We start from the raw sequence: 15,567 nt of genomic DNA, 5'->3' as shown, positions 1-15,567 counted from the left end.
TACAACAATATTATTCATAATTTGTCTTAACATAAATTACTGGTACGAAACTAATTGATATTTTTTTGTTATTAGTATATTATTCAATAGTCTTTCATATAAAACCTCCAATCAACAAATCCTCCCCATTCAAAATCCAAGGGGAGACAAAGTCAGTTCCGAGTTTCTATAAAAAGTTAAAAACAAACCCTTTTGTGTGATCCATCCAATCCAAATCAAAGACCGTATAGTAAAAGATAAAAGAAACATAACAAAGGACGTCATTGGTAAATTCACAAAGGAAAAGTTCCAGTGAAGCGGATATGATCGAGTGTACGATGCAGACCGTACTTAGAAACCGCTGCATTTGCTGATCTGAAACCTCCTCCATAAGCTGGAGACGCGTCGTGTGCTATCTGATGCTTAAAGAACTCTCCAAGCTTCTTCTCCACGTTTGATTTCCCTCCTTTCTTGTTAGAAAACGAGGACGATGATGATGAAGTGGCGCCTGATGATGACGTTGAGGGCACGTTTCTTGAAAGAGGATCTGAGAGAACTTCGGATTCAAGCCACATGTAAGAGAGGACTTGGCAGATACCTTCCTCTACCTCAGGGTTAAGGTTCCTATACCCTAATGAAATCAATAAATTAAAACGAGTTAAGATGCTTTTCTTTTGTAGAAACGTTTCCAAATGCTTATAAGTCAGTTGGATTACTTTATTTAAACCAAAAAGAGGAACTAAAATATAAACAGAACCAATTATATTGTAAATGAATGAAATGAAAGATAATAAACCACAATCTAGTAAATATTAAAATATTGTATTATATATTACAACTATGTGAAGCATATTACATATATTTTATATTAATTACGTAATTATTCATTTTATCTATACTGATCCGATTTCAAACCGAACCAAACCAAACCAAACCAAGATTCTCACTCTTTTGGTTAAGAATAGAAATGGATGGAGAGTATAGTAAGTACCTTTGAGCCTTAGCCATCCATGCATCAGCTCGTGGGCGAGAATTGCTCCTGTGAGTAATCTTCAACCACCAAATCGTCATTAATTTAGTATCATTTGCCATCTTTATCGACCATGCAATGGTCCAAAAGCGAATTTGAGAGCTGAGCAAGTAATATCTAAGTACCTTGGGAGGCCGTAAAGAACGAGAATCGCAGTGACTTCACATTTTCGTGTAAGCTTTCGTGGTTGAGTTCTCATACCAACAAGACGGTGAGCGCCAAGTCTCGGTCTTTTAAGAACCTTTGAAGAGCCAAACATGAAAACAAAACAGAGCAAATTACTATTTAGAATCAGAAATTAAGTTAAGCTTTCTAACAATATTTTGAGAAGACTTACACTTGTGACTGTCTGTTCTTCAGACAAACATAAACCCCTTGTCTCTGGCATGTGATGGTATCCCTATGGGAAAAGACAAATAAAGGAAGTTTAATGTAATTTGAGAGAAACTCAAGGAGAAAATGTTATGTATATGTCTAACGATCATTGATTACGTTTTTTTCTCCGACGATAGCGTCATTGAGAGCTTCTCGTTGAACTAGAAGCATAGGTATTTGTTGCTCAAGTTTCATGTACATTCCTTCGTAATAGTCTCGTATCGAGTGGTAAAGTGGTTGACAATCTCCAGTATCAGTTATCGCGGTTTCCATGCATTCTAAACATAAACTTCTCCCATCTTCTAACGTGTAATATCTCACGTCCCATGACTTCATGGTCACAACAAAGAAAAAACGGTATTGATTTGTATAAACTTATCAATAATCAAGAAGCGATATGATGTTATATTTCATTATTAATATTTGATTACCTCCAAACGTTCGCAGCTACAACAACGAGCCGTTTTATCGTATTCGTGAGATGGACAATACTTTTGGTTCCAAAATGGATGGCATCGATACTCGATCAAGCCAGCATCATTAGTTGGGATCTACGAAGAGTATTATGAAATTAGTCCAGTATTTTAACATGTGACATGCGAGAATCCAATAATGTGGTTGTATAGTTACTTACAAAATGGTGACAAACTTCGCATTTAGGATGAGTAAGCTCTTTGAAACAAATCTTATGATAGGGTTTGGTTCCTGATAGAGAGAACTTTGAACCAAGGGAGAAAACAATAACATACAACCTTAGTAACTCACTTCAAACATACAAGTATACAACTATATAATATATTCATATGTATTATAGTGTGGATATATGTAAAAATACCTCATGCTCAGTGATAGGGTAACGACAAGAGTGGCAACAGAAGCATTCAGGATGAAAGAATGTTCCCATGCATCCTAGGTAGTTCCCCATTCCGATATCACGATTGCAACCGCCACATATTCTGCTACGAAATATAGCAAACACTATTGAGATTAGTAGATATTAATGGATCAGGAGCATTAACCTCTAATGTATGTAAGAATGTAAACTCTACATTTGGATTCTAGAGTTTTGATAAGATAATAGTAAAAGATTTGGACTAGTTCATTTATCACCAATTTGTTCTGAGTGAGAAGTTCATAAAACTTAGCAAACACCATATTTATAGCATTTTAAAAACAATTTGAAGTTATTATTACATAAAACTGAATTAAATATGTTTTGTTGTACCTTTGTCTTCGTCGGAATTGATAGGAAGGTTCATAAGGTGGAATGAAGGATGGTGGATTCAATCCACCGTGAAAAGGCCTTGGAAAATCTGAATTGTTATCCATAGACCAACCATATCCTGTTCAAATAAAACAATTCAATCTCTAATTTACAGAAATGATGTGTTTAATTAGCTCTGATTTTCTCTAATTTAATATGTATTCATAAATGTAAAAGAAGAGATACCATGTGGCCGCCTCCTATCGTCAGCTCGAGAAAGTGACATTGCACGATCGAATTCTTCTTTGTCCCGTGCCCCTCTCGAACGATCGTCCTGATTTGTTAACATGACCATCCAAAAATGTAAATGAACCTTTTTGTAAACAAGTTATATGGGTTATACGTCGCAAATTTGGACAGTACTATTCCAATTTTGAAATGGTAAAAATTAACTCGTTTATCATGACATCAGCGGTAAAAAAAAATATTTTGATGAAATAGTTTAGCATATAAAAATTAGAAAAAAATAATTGTCCATCATATATATCGATTTCATCTTTTAGAGATTCTAGTTAGGTGACTAAATATCGTTAGTAGTGCTTATGGGTATCAAAGTAGGCCACCTCAAATCTAATACAACTCTTCCAACATGTAATGGGTGATTTGTGTTCATTTTTATTTCGTGGATTGAGAATTATATTCCTAACCCAAAGAGATACGTAGTCATATTAACTTGAAAATAAAATTAAAATACTTATTAATTTATGTTTTAGTATTAATATAGTAATTAGAATTCCATAATTACAGAAAGAGAAAAAGACAAAAATAGCACTAAATCAAGTTTTTGTTCCCAAACTAGCATTCAAAGTCAAAAGTCACAAAAATAGCATTTAATGTTTTATCAAAAGTCACAAACTTAGGATTTAGAGTTAAAGGGTGGGGTTTAGGATTTAGGGTTTAGGATTTAGGGTTTAGAGTTTAGGGTTTAGGGTTTAGGGTTTAGGGTTTAGGGTTTAAAATTTAGGGTTTAGGGTTTAGAGTTTAGAATTTAGGGTTTAGAGTTTAGGGTTTAGGGTTTAGAATTGAGAAATGAGGTTTTGGTGATAAGATATAAACTTAGAAATGTGCTATTTTGGTTATTTTAGTTTTTGAGTGCTATTTTTGTGATATAAACTTAGAAATGTGCTATTTTGGACATTTGCCCTCACAGAAATTCAACAAAAATTAATACTTATATCAAACTAACTCATAACTATTACTAATGCTAATATTCGTCGTATACAAGAAATTGTCCTAATTGAACCGACATATGAACCTCTTTCTACCTAACTTTGTCGTCACATTGTAACATCATCTCGATTAAAGCATTAAAAGCCAATGCAACAATTAGGTAACAAATGTACCAAATAATTATTAGTTTCATGGATGCGACAATTTCACAGAATGTACAACTACAAGACCCATGATAAACATGAGAAACAATGAAAAACAGAATTTTTTCAAAAAAAAAAAAAAATGAAAAACAGTAGTAATATTCACACGTCTTTTGCATATTGCTTTAATATTAGAAATCACGTGTCTATAGTATATGTGCAGGGGTCTAAAAAGAAAGAAAATATTAATTAACCTTAACGATTAGTTATTCAGTCTATATTTTAAGAAAATATTTACCAAAGATGAAGGATGTAGAGGAAAGACCATGTTCTCGTCCTCTTGAAACTGAGGAGGATGATGATTAGTGCGAGCACCACCACCACTAGAGCCACTCTTGAAAAGCTTACCCACCCATTTCATCAAGTTCCATTTCTTATCTCTGTATGTTGATGAAGATGATGATCCAGCTTCCCCTATTATTTTATGAAAAACGTTATTAGGTTAGCAAGTTTCTAAACACGGTGCATGGGCAAATATTTTGGAAAGAAAAAAAAACGCACCAAAGATACAAGGATTGGAGATATGGCTAACATGAGCAACACCGTATGAAGAAGAAGATGAGGACGAGGAAGAAGAATCCATATGAGGATGAAGAATGTCTCACACGTGTGTTATATATCTTTAAAAACGTGTGAGTGAAGAGAAAACGACAGCCCTAGAGAGAAGCAAAGAAGGAGGAAGAAGAAGGAAGAGGGAAGAAGATGAAGTTGTAAGTCATTAATTGTTATTAGAGAGAATAAAAACATATATGAAAAGAGAGAATCTTTGCAGAAGAGATCGGGCTAAAAAATATAAAGAAAAAAAGAAAGAAAAGGAGATGCTAAACTTCTGAAAGGAAAGGAACAGAGAGAAAGAGATGTTTTTCTAGAGAATATTTATATTTTTGCTGAGGCGGAGAATATCTCAAACAACGGTGTGGGGAGGATGAAGAGAGTTGAAACCTTTTAAAGCTTCTCTCTTTTTCAATTTTTTTCAAAAATTAATCTCAAAAGTGAAAATTGTAAACGAAAGTAATAATAAAAATCTTCTTTTTGGGTTTTGATGGCGACGCTGTCACGGTCCAGTCCTACTATACCAAATAAGTTTTGTGGTTTAACTTTGGTTTGCTATGATATTGTAGGGTTAGTTCTTAGGTTTAGGTGTTGATTTTGGTTTAGTCTTGAGTAATTACTGCATCTTCAGCTACAACTATCTTTTTGACACTATCTATTATAGAGAATAATTATAAATTATGATAATTATTACAAATTGATTTATAATCGATAATTATAAATTATATAAAAATCATATTTGCATCGCATTTTATGAAGATTTACTTTTAACGGTTGTACAGTTGTACTTGTATTATGTTGATTTTTTTTTCCAAAATTTTCTCTTAAAATCTACATAATTGAAAATAAATTGCATTGTATGTAGGATTCGAACCTCAAATCTTGTGGTATAGAAATGAATCCTAATTAGATAAATGGACTAAAAGGCTAGGCTTTCACCAGCTACCTTTATCTAGGATTTGAATTTTAAGTTGCATGTCCTCATAAGACATTGTTACGTTATGTGCTTTACATTGTTAAATGTTATTTGTTTGTTAGTGTCTCTTTTTCTTACGGTGGCGTGATGGCGTGACTTTAGGCTGTACACGATAAAGATGCGCTTTTGCAACGTTAAACGCAAATTGCTTTATGAAAACACAAAGGAGAGGACCAATTATAATAGTATAATTTGAGGCATCAAAGTGGAATAAAACACTCAATTTTTACAGAACAAAAGCTTAACCTACAATTACTTTAATGTAATTTTTTTTCATAAATCAAAGTTAATAGTTTGTATTAAAGACAGCATCAGATCAAATCTAGCTTTTCCAGGACCAGTTTTCACCTTGAGATCTGACCAGTTCTTTATCAACTTGCTAAAGTCAATCTATGTATGGACGATCACGTACCTTGTTTTGATTAAAGCTGCTTATTTTGGGAACATCTCATTTAAATAATACATTCTGTTTAATTTATTATAATATAGTTTTAACTAATTTTATATATTCTACAAAACTGTCAAAGTTCTACAACACTCTCTGTCAGTTAAATTGTATTCAACCCCAACCCCCCCCCCCCCAATAAAATGAATTAGTTTGTTTTTGTGTCGAATTTGTATTACAATATTGAATTCAGATTTCTTCTAGCTTCTATGGATTTGCTACAAACAATTCGCCTATTCCTGATCCCAATATCAGCCTGTTTCGAACAATCTTGTTGATTTGCTTGATCAAGCTAAACGGTGGTTAATTATGGTGTTTCTTCATGCTGGTGATTGTTTTTCCCTTTCATATGTAGTAGACAGTAGACAACATTTTAAAAGGTGTATCTCGCAAGAAACATTGTTGTATCGTGAAAGACAGCTTTGTATAGAATATCAATGACTTGATTCCCTGCCGTGGTGTATGCTACTTGGACGAGCTTTGAGGCGAGATGTTTCCATATTTCTGAATAGAAACAAGTGATCTCGAGATTTTTCTGTATTGTGTGAAATTTGGTTTTGAAATATAAAAATCTTAGCAGTTTCAAAAAAAAAAAAAAAAAAAAAAAACTTAGGCTTCTTAGTTTAGGTATATTTTGAACCTTCAGTTTATTTCTTAAATCATTTTTTCTGTATAATGGATAAATCAATTTATTTTACTGTGATTTATATGATTATTGTTACAAAATAAAGTATAAGCATCACTTTATCAAAGAAAAAGTATATACATCATATGAAAGGTGAGGCTATAGGGAGTAGTCGATGCAAAATCCAACACCCGCAGCATTTGTCTTTAATCACCTAAAACTATCAATTTACTTTCTTATCTTATGATACATCTTATCCAACTTGTTAAAAATTCTTATAACTTTGTACCTGTAAAGATCTTTGGTGAAAAAAAGCCTAGAGATGAGAAACGTGGAGGTGAGTTGGAAAGAGTGAACCAAAACCCTTTGCGGGATTTCACTTCAAGAAAAAAGAACTTTAGGATCAAGAAAGAAAGAAAAAAGAGGTATAACTACTGTATGGATGGGCTCATTTAGGCCTCAGCGTACGTGTCGTGTGTCACAACTATAGTTTTCTTAAAAATTGTTGTTAACATTGCGAACAAGTAGGGCTGGGCACCAATAGTCGTTACTTGCCTTATATACGCTACTTGACCTGTATTCGCCTCGTTTTTTAAGTACTCGTCGTTGCCTAGTCAAGTATCAAGTCGTTGAGTTTTGCTACTTGCAAATACAAGGCAAATAACAAGTATCACAAAAAAAGTTACGACTCACCTTGATATTACTCGTTACTTGTTTTACGACTAAAAAAATGGAAAATTGGAAATATGGAATAAAAAGACAAGTACATTGTCCCTTTGCCATAATATGAATTATAAGTTGTCCCAATGCCATAATATTTTCTGTAAGCCCAATTAAACCCCTAATCTAATCTTTTAAACGTTTTGTTGATTTAATTATGTAAAAAAAGAAAAAAAATTAAAAACAAAAGTTCTTTGTTAATTTAATTATTAAAAAAAATACAATTGGGAAAAATTGACAAACCCCGAGGAACCCTAATTGTTGCCTCCTCCTTTGGCGATAGAGAGAAAAGACGATTTGAAGTGCTCCAAAAGGGGATCTCGCCGTCGCCTGTGTCCTTCTGGTCCGGCGGTGTTCTTCTTCTTCTTCTCAATCGAAGTCTCAGAGACCTCGTCTCACTTCGCGGCTCGTTCTCAAGTAAGTCGCCAAAGACCACCGAAGCTCGTACCTCGCCGATAACTGAACTCGTGCCTCACCGCTCCGCTCTCACTCCCACCGCTCCGCTCTCATTCTCTCAGCCATAGTTTCAAGCAAACCAATCGATTCTCCTCAGGTTTGTTTATGAATTTTTTGCATGTCTTTGTATCTTTTACTTGAGCTTTTTTAAGATCGATTTTAACTCTCATAAGTTTCGTTTTTTTTTCTGTGAATTATTTAGGATTCAATCTTATCAAAGTTTCCTACTTTTTTGAGCTTTGGTTAATTTGTTTTTGTAGCAACCGATCTCTAGTAACTGTTGTTTTATCTTGTGAATTGTGTTATGATGCAATTGTTTTATAAATATTGACTGTAGTGATTGTGTTTCTTTCATTGTTCATAAGTATGACGATTGATCAGTTGCCTAAATGCTTATTCAAAGAGGGAACTGAAACACAAGTTGAGAAGGTCAACAACAGTTGTCGAACTTCCATACTTGCGAAGGTGGCGAAGTACTGTCCAGACGAGTACAAAGAAGTGTCGGAGGATCCACTATTTGCTCAGATTGTGGCCATTTATGTACACAAGCTTCAGTTTTCGGCAAGAGCGATCCACACCTTCGTTTGCAAGCAGCTTCTGACTGCAAAGCGTTATGAGTTGTGGTTCCATTACGCTAGGAGGCCTCTCAGATTTTCAATGCAAGAATTCTATGCGATCACAGGTTTGAAATACAATGACGAGCCCGACTCGGAGATTGATGACTGGGAATATGATGGAGGGTTTTGGAGTAAGTTGCTAAGGAGACAGAAAAATATTTCGGTTCAGCAAATCAGGAAGGTGCATGTGAAGTTGTGTAATACCTGGTCTCGTGTTGATAGGCTGAGGTTGGTGTATTTGTGTGTGATTGCTGGTATTCTTATGGCGAAGGATGAGAAGGTGTGGATCCCATACAAGTACATCAAGCTCGTGATGGACTTCGAGAAGATGAGGAAATATCTGTGGGGTCTTCACTCTTTTGATATGCTGGTGAGTTCCATTATCAAAGTTAGGGATAAAGTGAAGACGCAAAACAGTTATGTCGTAGATGGATTCTCGTATGCACTTCAGATTTGGTTGATGGAGGCTGTTCCGGACATTGGGTCTCTTTTGGGTCAAAAACTGAGAGAAGGCGTGACTACCATGAGGTGCAGGAATTGGAAAGGATCTGCTAAGATTTCCTATGAGGATATTATTACCATAGAGTCTAATTTGGCATCCACCGTAAGTTCTGTTTCCTTTAATTGATGTTATTGATGTCCATAGTTCTTAAATTGTTGTGTCTTTAACCTGTTTTAAAATGTTTTTTTTGTAGGGAGATGTGTTTCCATCCATTTCTACATCTGGAAATTTCAAAGACGTGATTATTGATGCTGAGTTTGCTCGACCCTGTGAGATGAAGGATGAAAGAGTTGATCTAATCATAGACATGCAGCGAAATAAGTATGACTGGAGTAAGCATGTTTGGGCTTATAAGAAAACTGTGAAACCATTTCAGTACAGTTCTGAGGAAGATGGTTCAGATGAAGAAGCAGCTGTAGAGACAAGTGATACTGAAATTGAAGAAGAAATAGAAAGCACCCGTGTGTCTCCTTCTAAGAAGAGGAAGAACAGGTTTCGGGATACTGGTGCGGAGTCGAGGAAGAAGAGGTTACTTTACCAAAGATCAACCGAGAAATATAGAGATCTTGAAGAGGAAATGAAGTCCTATATCCAGAGTATGTTTAACTCTTCTTTTACTGCCTTAGGCCTCGAGGTACGCGAGATTATTGAAGACCGCTTTATCAAATTAGAGGAGAAGACCCTTTCATCTCAGACTCAGGGTGGTGCACCTGCTAATACTCAGACTCGTGGTGCTGATCCGTTTTGGACTCCTTCTGCTGCTGCTGCTGCTACTGCTCCGGCTTCTGTTTTTGGTCGTGCTCCTGCTCCTACTCCGGCTTCTACCGAAGCTCCTGCTTCGGTTTCTACTCGTGGTCTTGATCCTTCTCGCAGTGCAGCTTCTGCTCTTTATCGCAGTCGAGCTTCTGCGACTGCTCACATTGGTGGTCCTGCGAATGCTGCAAAGACAAGGTCTCAGACAAAGGTAAACAAGAAGTAGATCCTTTTTCATGTCTTCGGTTGCTGTTATATTTTCATGTCTTCGGTTGCTTTTCTTTTTTATGTACTTGGTTGATGTTCTTGCGGTTTGTAATATTATTGTAAGGATGATGTTGTCTTTGCTGTGTTTAATATTTATGTAAGGATGATGTTTTGGATCACGTGTGTGATATTATTATAAGGATGGAATATTTCTTTAAAAATTATTAATGTCATGTTTTGTGTTTCATAACCAGGATGCAGACATGTCTGATGTGTTTGGCAGCTTATTTAGCACCTTAGATTACAATGTAGGGACCCAAGAGCACTTACAAAAGACAATGGGCAACCTTACACAAGAGTCAAATGTTGACGGTTTTGATCCATCTCAAGACAAGCAGTCCAAAGGACCTTCTGATTTCACTACGCCAATGACTTCTTTTTGGCCAGAGATCTTCAAAACACCATTCTTGATTGATAGTGATGATATAGAAGTTCGTTGCAAAGCCAAAGACTACGAATTGGTTTTCCTTCCAGAAGAGAAATGGGCCAAACTAACTGAATGGACCTTGAATCCCACGTAAGTTATTTGAATTGTTTTACTTATTTTTTTTCAAATCCACCTCATAAATAACATCACACCAATGCTTTCTCTTTACAGAGTACTTCAGATTGGGCCATCTACATTTGATGCAAAGTTAGCCTCGCGGATAATTGGGCCTAATATTTGGTTGAAGAACTTTGTGAGTTTAGCTCAGAAATATTTTGCAAATTGATTTTTGTTGTTGGTTCTCATTCCTAAACAAAATTGAATTGTCTTTTTCAGGACATGGACGCCATGATTTATTTGTTTCGGGAAAAAACAGCATTGCGTCAGTGGAGTCCAGACCGAGTCGCATTTTTGAACTGTATGTTCAGTAATCAGATTATCACGGCCTATGGGAAGTTTGATGGAAACAGGAGAGGGTACAAAATCGACGACAATTTTCTCGAGTATGGAAGAGGCGAGCTTCCATATCATGGAAGCACAGGTTCAGTATGGAGCGTTGATTTCGATCGTCTCTACATCTCTATATGTGTTAACCAAATCCACTGGATCTCTATTTGCGTCAATCTTGTGAACCAGACAATTGATGTCTTCGATTGTGGGGGTAAGAAGAACAGCAGGGTCGTCGAAGCTTTTGCCGTCCTCATTCCACGAATCGTCAAGGCTGTCCAGTCGCCAGAGAGGAAGAAAGATTTCAATGTGAAATAATATATTGTTTCATATGTCCCCATGCGCGGCCTAAACATGAGTGGTAATGATTGTGGTGCTTATTCATTGAAGTTCATAGAGTGCCATCTACTTGGCTTAGATTTCTCTTTGGTGAATGACGAAAACATCAAAGAAGCCCAACACAAGATAGCGTTTGATCTTTGGGAAGCAGCAAATGATGTTGTCTTGCAGTCTCGGATGTCTACATTTAAGCCTCCAAAGCGTGCTCCGGTGAAACCTGTTGACCTCGGTTGACTTTTTGATGTTTTTGCTTGATGCTCTTAGATTTCAAGTTTGTTTCATCTTTGGGTTTAAGACTTGGTTATTTGATTCTTGTATTACTCTTATTGTTATGGAATTATTGGTTTGCTACTATTTTACTGTTTTATGAATTACTTTTAGGAAATAAATCACATAGGGTGTAATTGTATACCCTAAACCCTAAAATACCTTAAACCCTAAATTAGCTCTGATTCATACTCTAAATCCTAAATTAACTATGATTCATACCCTAAATCCTAAATTAACTACGATTCATACCCTAAACCCTAAATTAGCTTGAAATTATATCAAAAACTTTAATATAGATAGGTTTCAAATACAATATCCTAAATCACATAAAAAAATAAAAAAAAAATTTGTTAAAAAAATAAGAGTTAAGTATATTAACATAACAATTTTAAGTTAGAGTTATAGAAATTAGTATTTTCAAATTTTGTCTTCTTATAGTTTTCAGATGTCGATTTCACTGTATTAGGGTGTAGTATTTTAGCAGCCAATATAAGGGTTATAGAGTATAAACCTTTTATGGTTTATACCCACTAGGCCCACCCGAAAGTTCTTAAAACACGACCATGAACCCGGATCCACACACCCCCAAACACGTGATTTTCTTTTCATTTGCCGAAACTTAAGAAAATAAAGTTGAGAGAAAAGGGGATTAGGGTTCTTTGTCTGCGAATCCTGTGAGTCTCGAAACAAAATCACAATGACCAGTTCGTCGAATTCTTCTGCTCGTTTTCCTCGAATCTCTAATCATGGTGTGCCCACAAGATGTTGGTGTGGCGAGGGTATAACCACTTTTGGTTCATTGACGGCGGAGAATAAGTATCGACGATTCTACAGATGTCAAATCGCAAGAGATGTAAGTCCATGTTTCGATTTCGTGTTGCAGTTAACATCATACTGACTGATTTTTTGTTTCTTTTGCGATAGAGAAAAACTGAGAATCATCTATTTAAATGGATTGATGAAGCTTTGATTGACGAGATACGGATGGTAGATGCGAAACATGAGAGAGTTGCTCAAGAGATTACGAAGTTCGAAGAAAGGGTTATGGAAAAAGTAAAGTCCGAGATTGTTAGAGTTGAAGCTGAGATGTCGGAAAAGCTCAAAGAGAAGGTGAACTTGGAGTTTGCTAGAGTTGCACAGGATATGAAACAGAAGCTAAAAATTGCGACGGTGGCTATGGTTGTTGTGGGAGCAATCGTAGGATTATGGACTTCTCTTACTGTCTGAGAAAGTTTCGTTGATTGGTTGGTTGTCGTCTGAGTTTGATGGGTTCAAAATATCTTAAGTTTGCATTCCCTTATTTTTTTCATTATGATCGACTATAATACACTTGATGGCTTCTTGTTAACTCTCGGTTGCTGACTATTATCAGCTTCAATTCACAATCTAATACTTATCGTTTGTTTTCTGTTGTTTCAAAGCTAGTAGTTTCAGTTCACAATCTTCTTGTCTGAGTTTATTGGGTACGAAAGAGAATAATGTTGCAGTAAATTGCAGTAAAAATACAAGAGAGATAACAAGATGTCTAATATCCATAACCAAGAACAATAAAATCCAAAACCAAGCAAAACGATTAAATCAAGTAACCAACACCATAATGAAAAACAAGCTAATCAAAAACAACAAAAATCCAAAACAACAAACTGGCTAAATAACTCTGTCACATGTAGCTCTGTTATGATTCTCTTCGCCACATCGACTGCATCTGCGCCTCTTCTTTTCTTGAGCTCCTTGCGATGAACGGAGTTTGTCTTCAACCGTCTTGTATCTGCGCTTTCTTCTCCTTCCTGCTCCTCTTCTTGATTCAGGAGATTCCACATTAGCATTCCGAACATCATCTGGAACAACCCAACTATCCTCCGGCACACCTATTGGATTGATAGTTTCTTGATAAGCTGTTGTCCAAGTGGAAGTCGTGTACATGTCATCTGTTAGTGAGGATGGGGCTCGACCAACTGTTAAACCAGCCTTGATTGCGTGTCTACATGGGATTTTCAGGAGGTCGTATTTCCCACATGAGCAGATTCTTCTGTCCAAATCAACCAGACAGTCGATTGTATCTCCGCAAACCAAAAAACGGTACTCGTCAACTGGTTGAACCAGAAACGTTTTACCCTTATTAATCCGCCTGTCTATTTTTTTCTCGATGTCAATAGTCAATGGTTTTGTGTGCTTCCTGCTTCGTGTGCGGCGTTCGAAGAACCAACGGGTCAGCATTTCTCTGATGCTATCCAACAAAGGAATGACTGGATACTCTCTTGGTGTGCGTAAAGCAGAGTTTATTGATTCAGTTGGGTTTGTCGTTCTGATGTCATACCTGAATCCTGGAAACTGACAGCGAGCCCACTTTGTAACATCTGCATCTGTTAAATATTTTCCAATAGCTGGACTAATATTGCACACAGCTTGGAATCTCTTCTGAAAATCAATGACTCTATAAGCTTTAGAAGCTTTTGCAATCAATCCAGCCAGTCCCTTTCCTCTGTAATGTGTCACCACATTATTCAACAAATGGTGGATGCAAATTTCATGTTGAGAAAGAGGATATATATTCTCTATTGCCTTACAAAGTGAGGCATTTCTGTCGGACACAAAAGCTAGAGAATGCTCGTCCGCAATAACAACCTTTAGCTGTCTCATAAACCAATCCCAAGAACGATCATTTTCTGAGTCCACAACTGCAAACGCAACAGGATACAAGTTAGAGTTTCCATCTAAAGCTGTCGCAGCAAGTAAAACCCCTTTGTATTTGCTCTTCAAAAATGTCCCATCAACAACAAGAACTTGTCGCATGGCTGTCTGAAAGCCTCGTACTGATTGGCCAAATGAAACGAAGAGAAATCTGAATCTACCATCAACATCGATTTCATAGAACGTATGCGTTCCTGGATTAGCTTCTCTTAGCATGTGCAAGTACTTTGGAATTTTTCCAAAACTCTTCTCCGTAATACCTCTAACCATGCTAATTGCAAACTCCCGAGCATCCCATGCTAAGGACTTAGATATCTCGCATCCATGTTCCATCCTCATAATCTGTATGACATCATTTGTTTTGGGACCTTCTTTCACACCATCATACCTATGCATTATTAGACCGCCAATTGTCTTTGCAGAAGCTGTCCGACCACCATTATTCATACTCGACGCAGCACATGTGTGATTCGCCACATATTTTTTGATGATGAAATATGTGGAACCTGATAACCCCTCAGCCCGAACACTCCATTTGCAAGGGTTGTATTTGCATCGGATGTACCAAAGTTTTCTATCAGATTTCACAACTTTGTAATCGAAGTTATGCTTCATTGCTGATATTTCCAAAGTTGCTTTCAACATGGTTTTGTTTTGAAACGTTTCACCCATCTTCACAACATCCACCAAAGAAAACCGAACACTTTTTCCACTATCATCTTCTTTTCCTTTAATGGCGAGAACTTCATCTTCTTCATAGCCGTTTGAGTTAGAATTATCTTCAACATCCCTGCTTGATTCAGATGAACTAACACTGTCATCTCGAGGTGGAAACGAGGAAGGTTCACCTTGCTCTCTGATAGGCGAGTTAGATTTCTCATTATCAACCCCAATGTTGCCGTTGTTTCCACTGATAGGTGAAGTAGACACACACAACCTTGTAGAAGATTTTCCACGTACATATGTAAGAAAATTTTTGACTTGCCGATCACTCTCAATGATAACTGGGGGACAGTCTATTGAACCGATTAACTTCATAGGTAAGTAGCTTAACTCAAGCTCGACAAGGTTTTGGTCAATTCCAAAATCTTCGAAAGCCATACGCCTTAGGTCTTCAAAGGAACTTGTCAATTCCATGTACAATACTCTACCTCGTTTGTTCTTATCAACCGCAAATCCCCATCCTTTAAGGGGATCAAATTTCCACAACCCACAAGAAGCATAGACATGCATTTTCTTCAATAAGAAATTCAAAAATTTTGGATTAAAAAAAAATCAAAATCCTCTAACGAAGAAGAAGACCACGATTTTTTTTTGGAAAATATTTGGAAAACACGAAATTTAAGGGAAATAGATTTAGAATATATTCACTTAACAGATTTTGGAGATATTTAAGGAAAATATACAATTCGAAATTCGTAGAACCTACATTACGTTGTCCGAAGAATAAAGGAATGTG

At 36.3% G+C, this 15,567-nt stretch overlaps 3 protein-coding genes across 6 annotated transcripts; 1 reads left to right on the top strand and 2 right to left on the bottom strand.

Annotated features, from left to right (window-relative positions):
• Window positions 1-46: 46 nt before the first annotated feature.
• LOC106450807 (protein DA1-related 2) lies at window positions 47-5,097 on the bottom strand. 4 transcript variants are annotated; one of them, XM_013892576.3, is made up of 12 exons: window positions 4,523-5,097; window positions 4,287-4,435; window positions 2,835-2,922; window positions 2,610-2,727; window positions 2,220-2,343; window positions 2,019-2,102; window positions 1,816-1,935; window positions 1,502-1,714; window positions 1,347-1,409; window positions 1,135-1,250; window positions 971-1,029; window positions 47-610 (listed from the first exon to the last, which is right to left on the bottom strand). In XM_013892576.3, exons 1-12 carry the CDS (start codon window positions 4,602-4,604, stop codon window positions 273-275), a joined length of 1,554 nt encoding a protein of 517 aa, XP_013748030.1. In that variant the 5' UTR covers window positions 4,605-5,097; the 3' UTR covers window positions 47-272. The 4 variants fall into 4 exon arrangements, with proteins under 4 accessions (XP_013748030.1, XP_022567340.1, XP_013748028.1 ...); XM_022711619.2 differs by having other exon boundaries at window positions 2,220-2,340; window positions 4,523-5,095; XM_013892574.3 differs by having other exon boundaries at window positions 4,260-4,435; window positions 4,523-4,781.
• A 7,017-nt stretch (window positions 5,098-12,114) lies between these two features.
• LOC106453371 (uncharacterized protein At4g04775-like) lies at window positions 12,115-12,644 on the top strand. Its single transcript, XM_048755398.1, has 2 exons — window positions 12,115-12,270; window positions 12,342-12,644. The coding sequence occupies exons 1-2, from the start codon at window positions 12,115-12,117 to the stop codon at window positions 12,642-12,644; spliced, it is 459 nt and encodes a 152-aa protein (XP_048611355.1).
• Window positions 12,645-13,064: 420 nt separating this feature from the next.
• LOC111210881 lies at window positions 13,065-15,341 on the bottom strand. The gene has a single exon (XM_022711626.2). The coding sequence runs from the start codon at window positions 15,339-15,341 to the stop codon at window positions 13,065-13,067; it is 2,277 nt and encodes a 758-aa protein (XP_022567347.2).
• Window positions 15,342-15,567: the final 226 nt, after the last annotated feature.

The sequence above is a fragment of the Brassica napus genome, chromosome C4 (assembly GCF_020379485.1).
Source record: "Brassica napus cultivar Da-Ae chromosome C4, Da-Ae, whole genome shotgun sequence".
NCBI classification, from domain to species: Eukaryota; Viridiplantae; Streptophyta; class Magnoliopsida; order Brassicales; family Brassicaceae; genus Brassica; species Brassica napus.
This window is presented reverse-complemented; position numbering and strand designations above follow the sequence as displayed.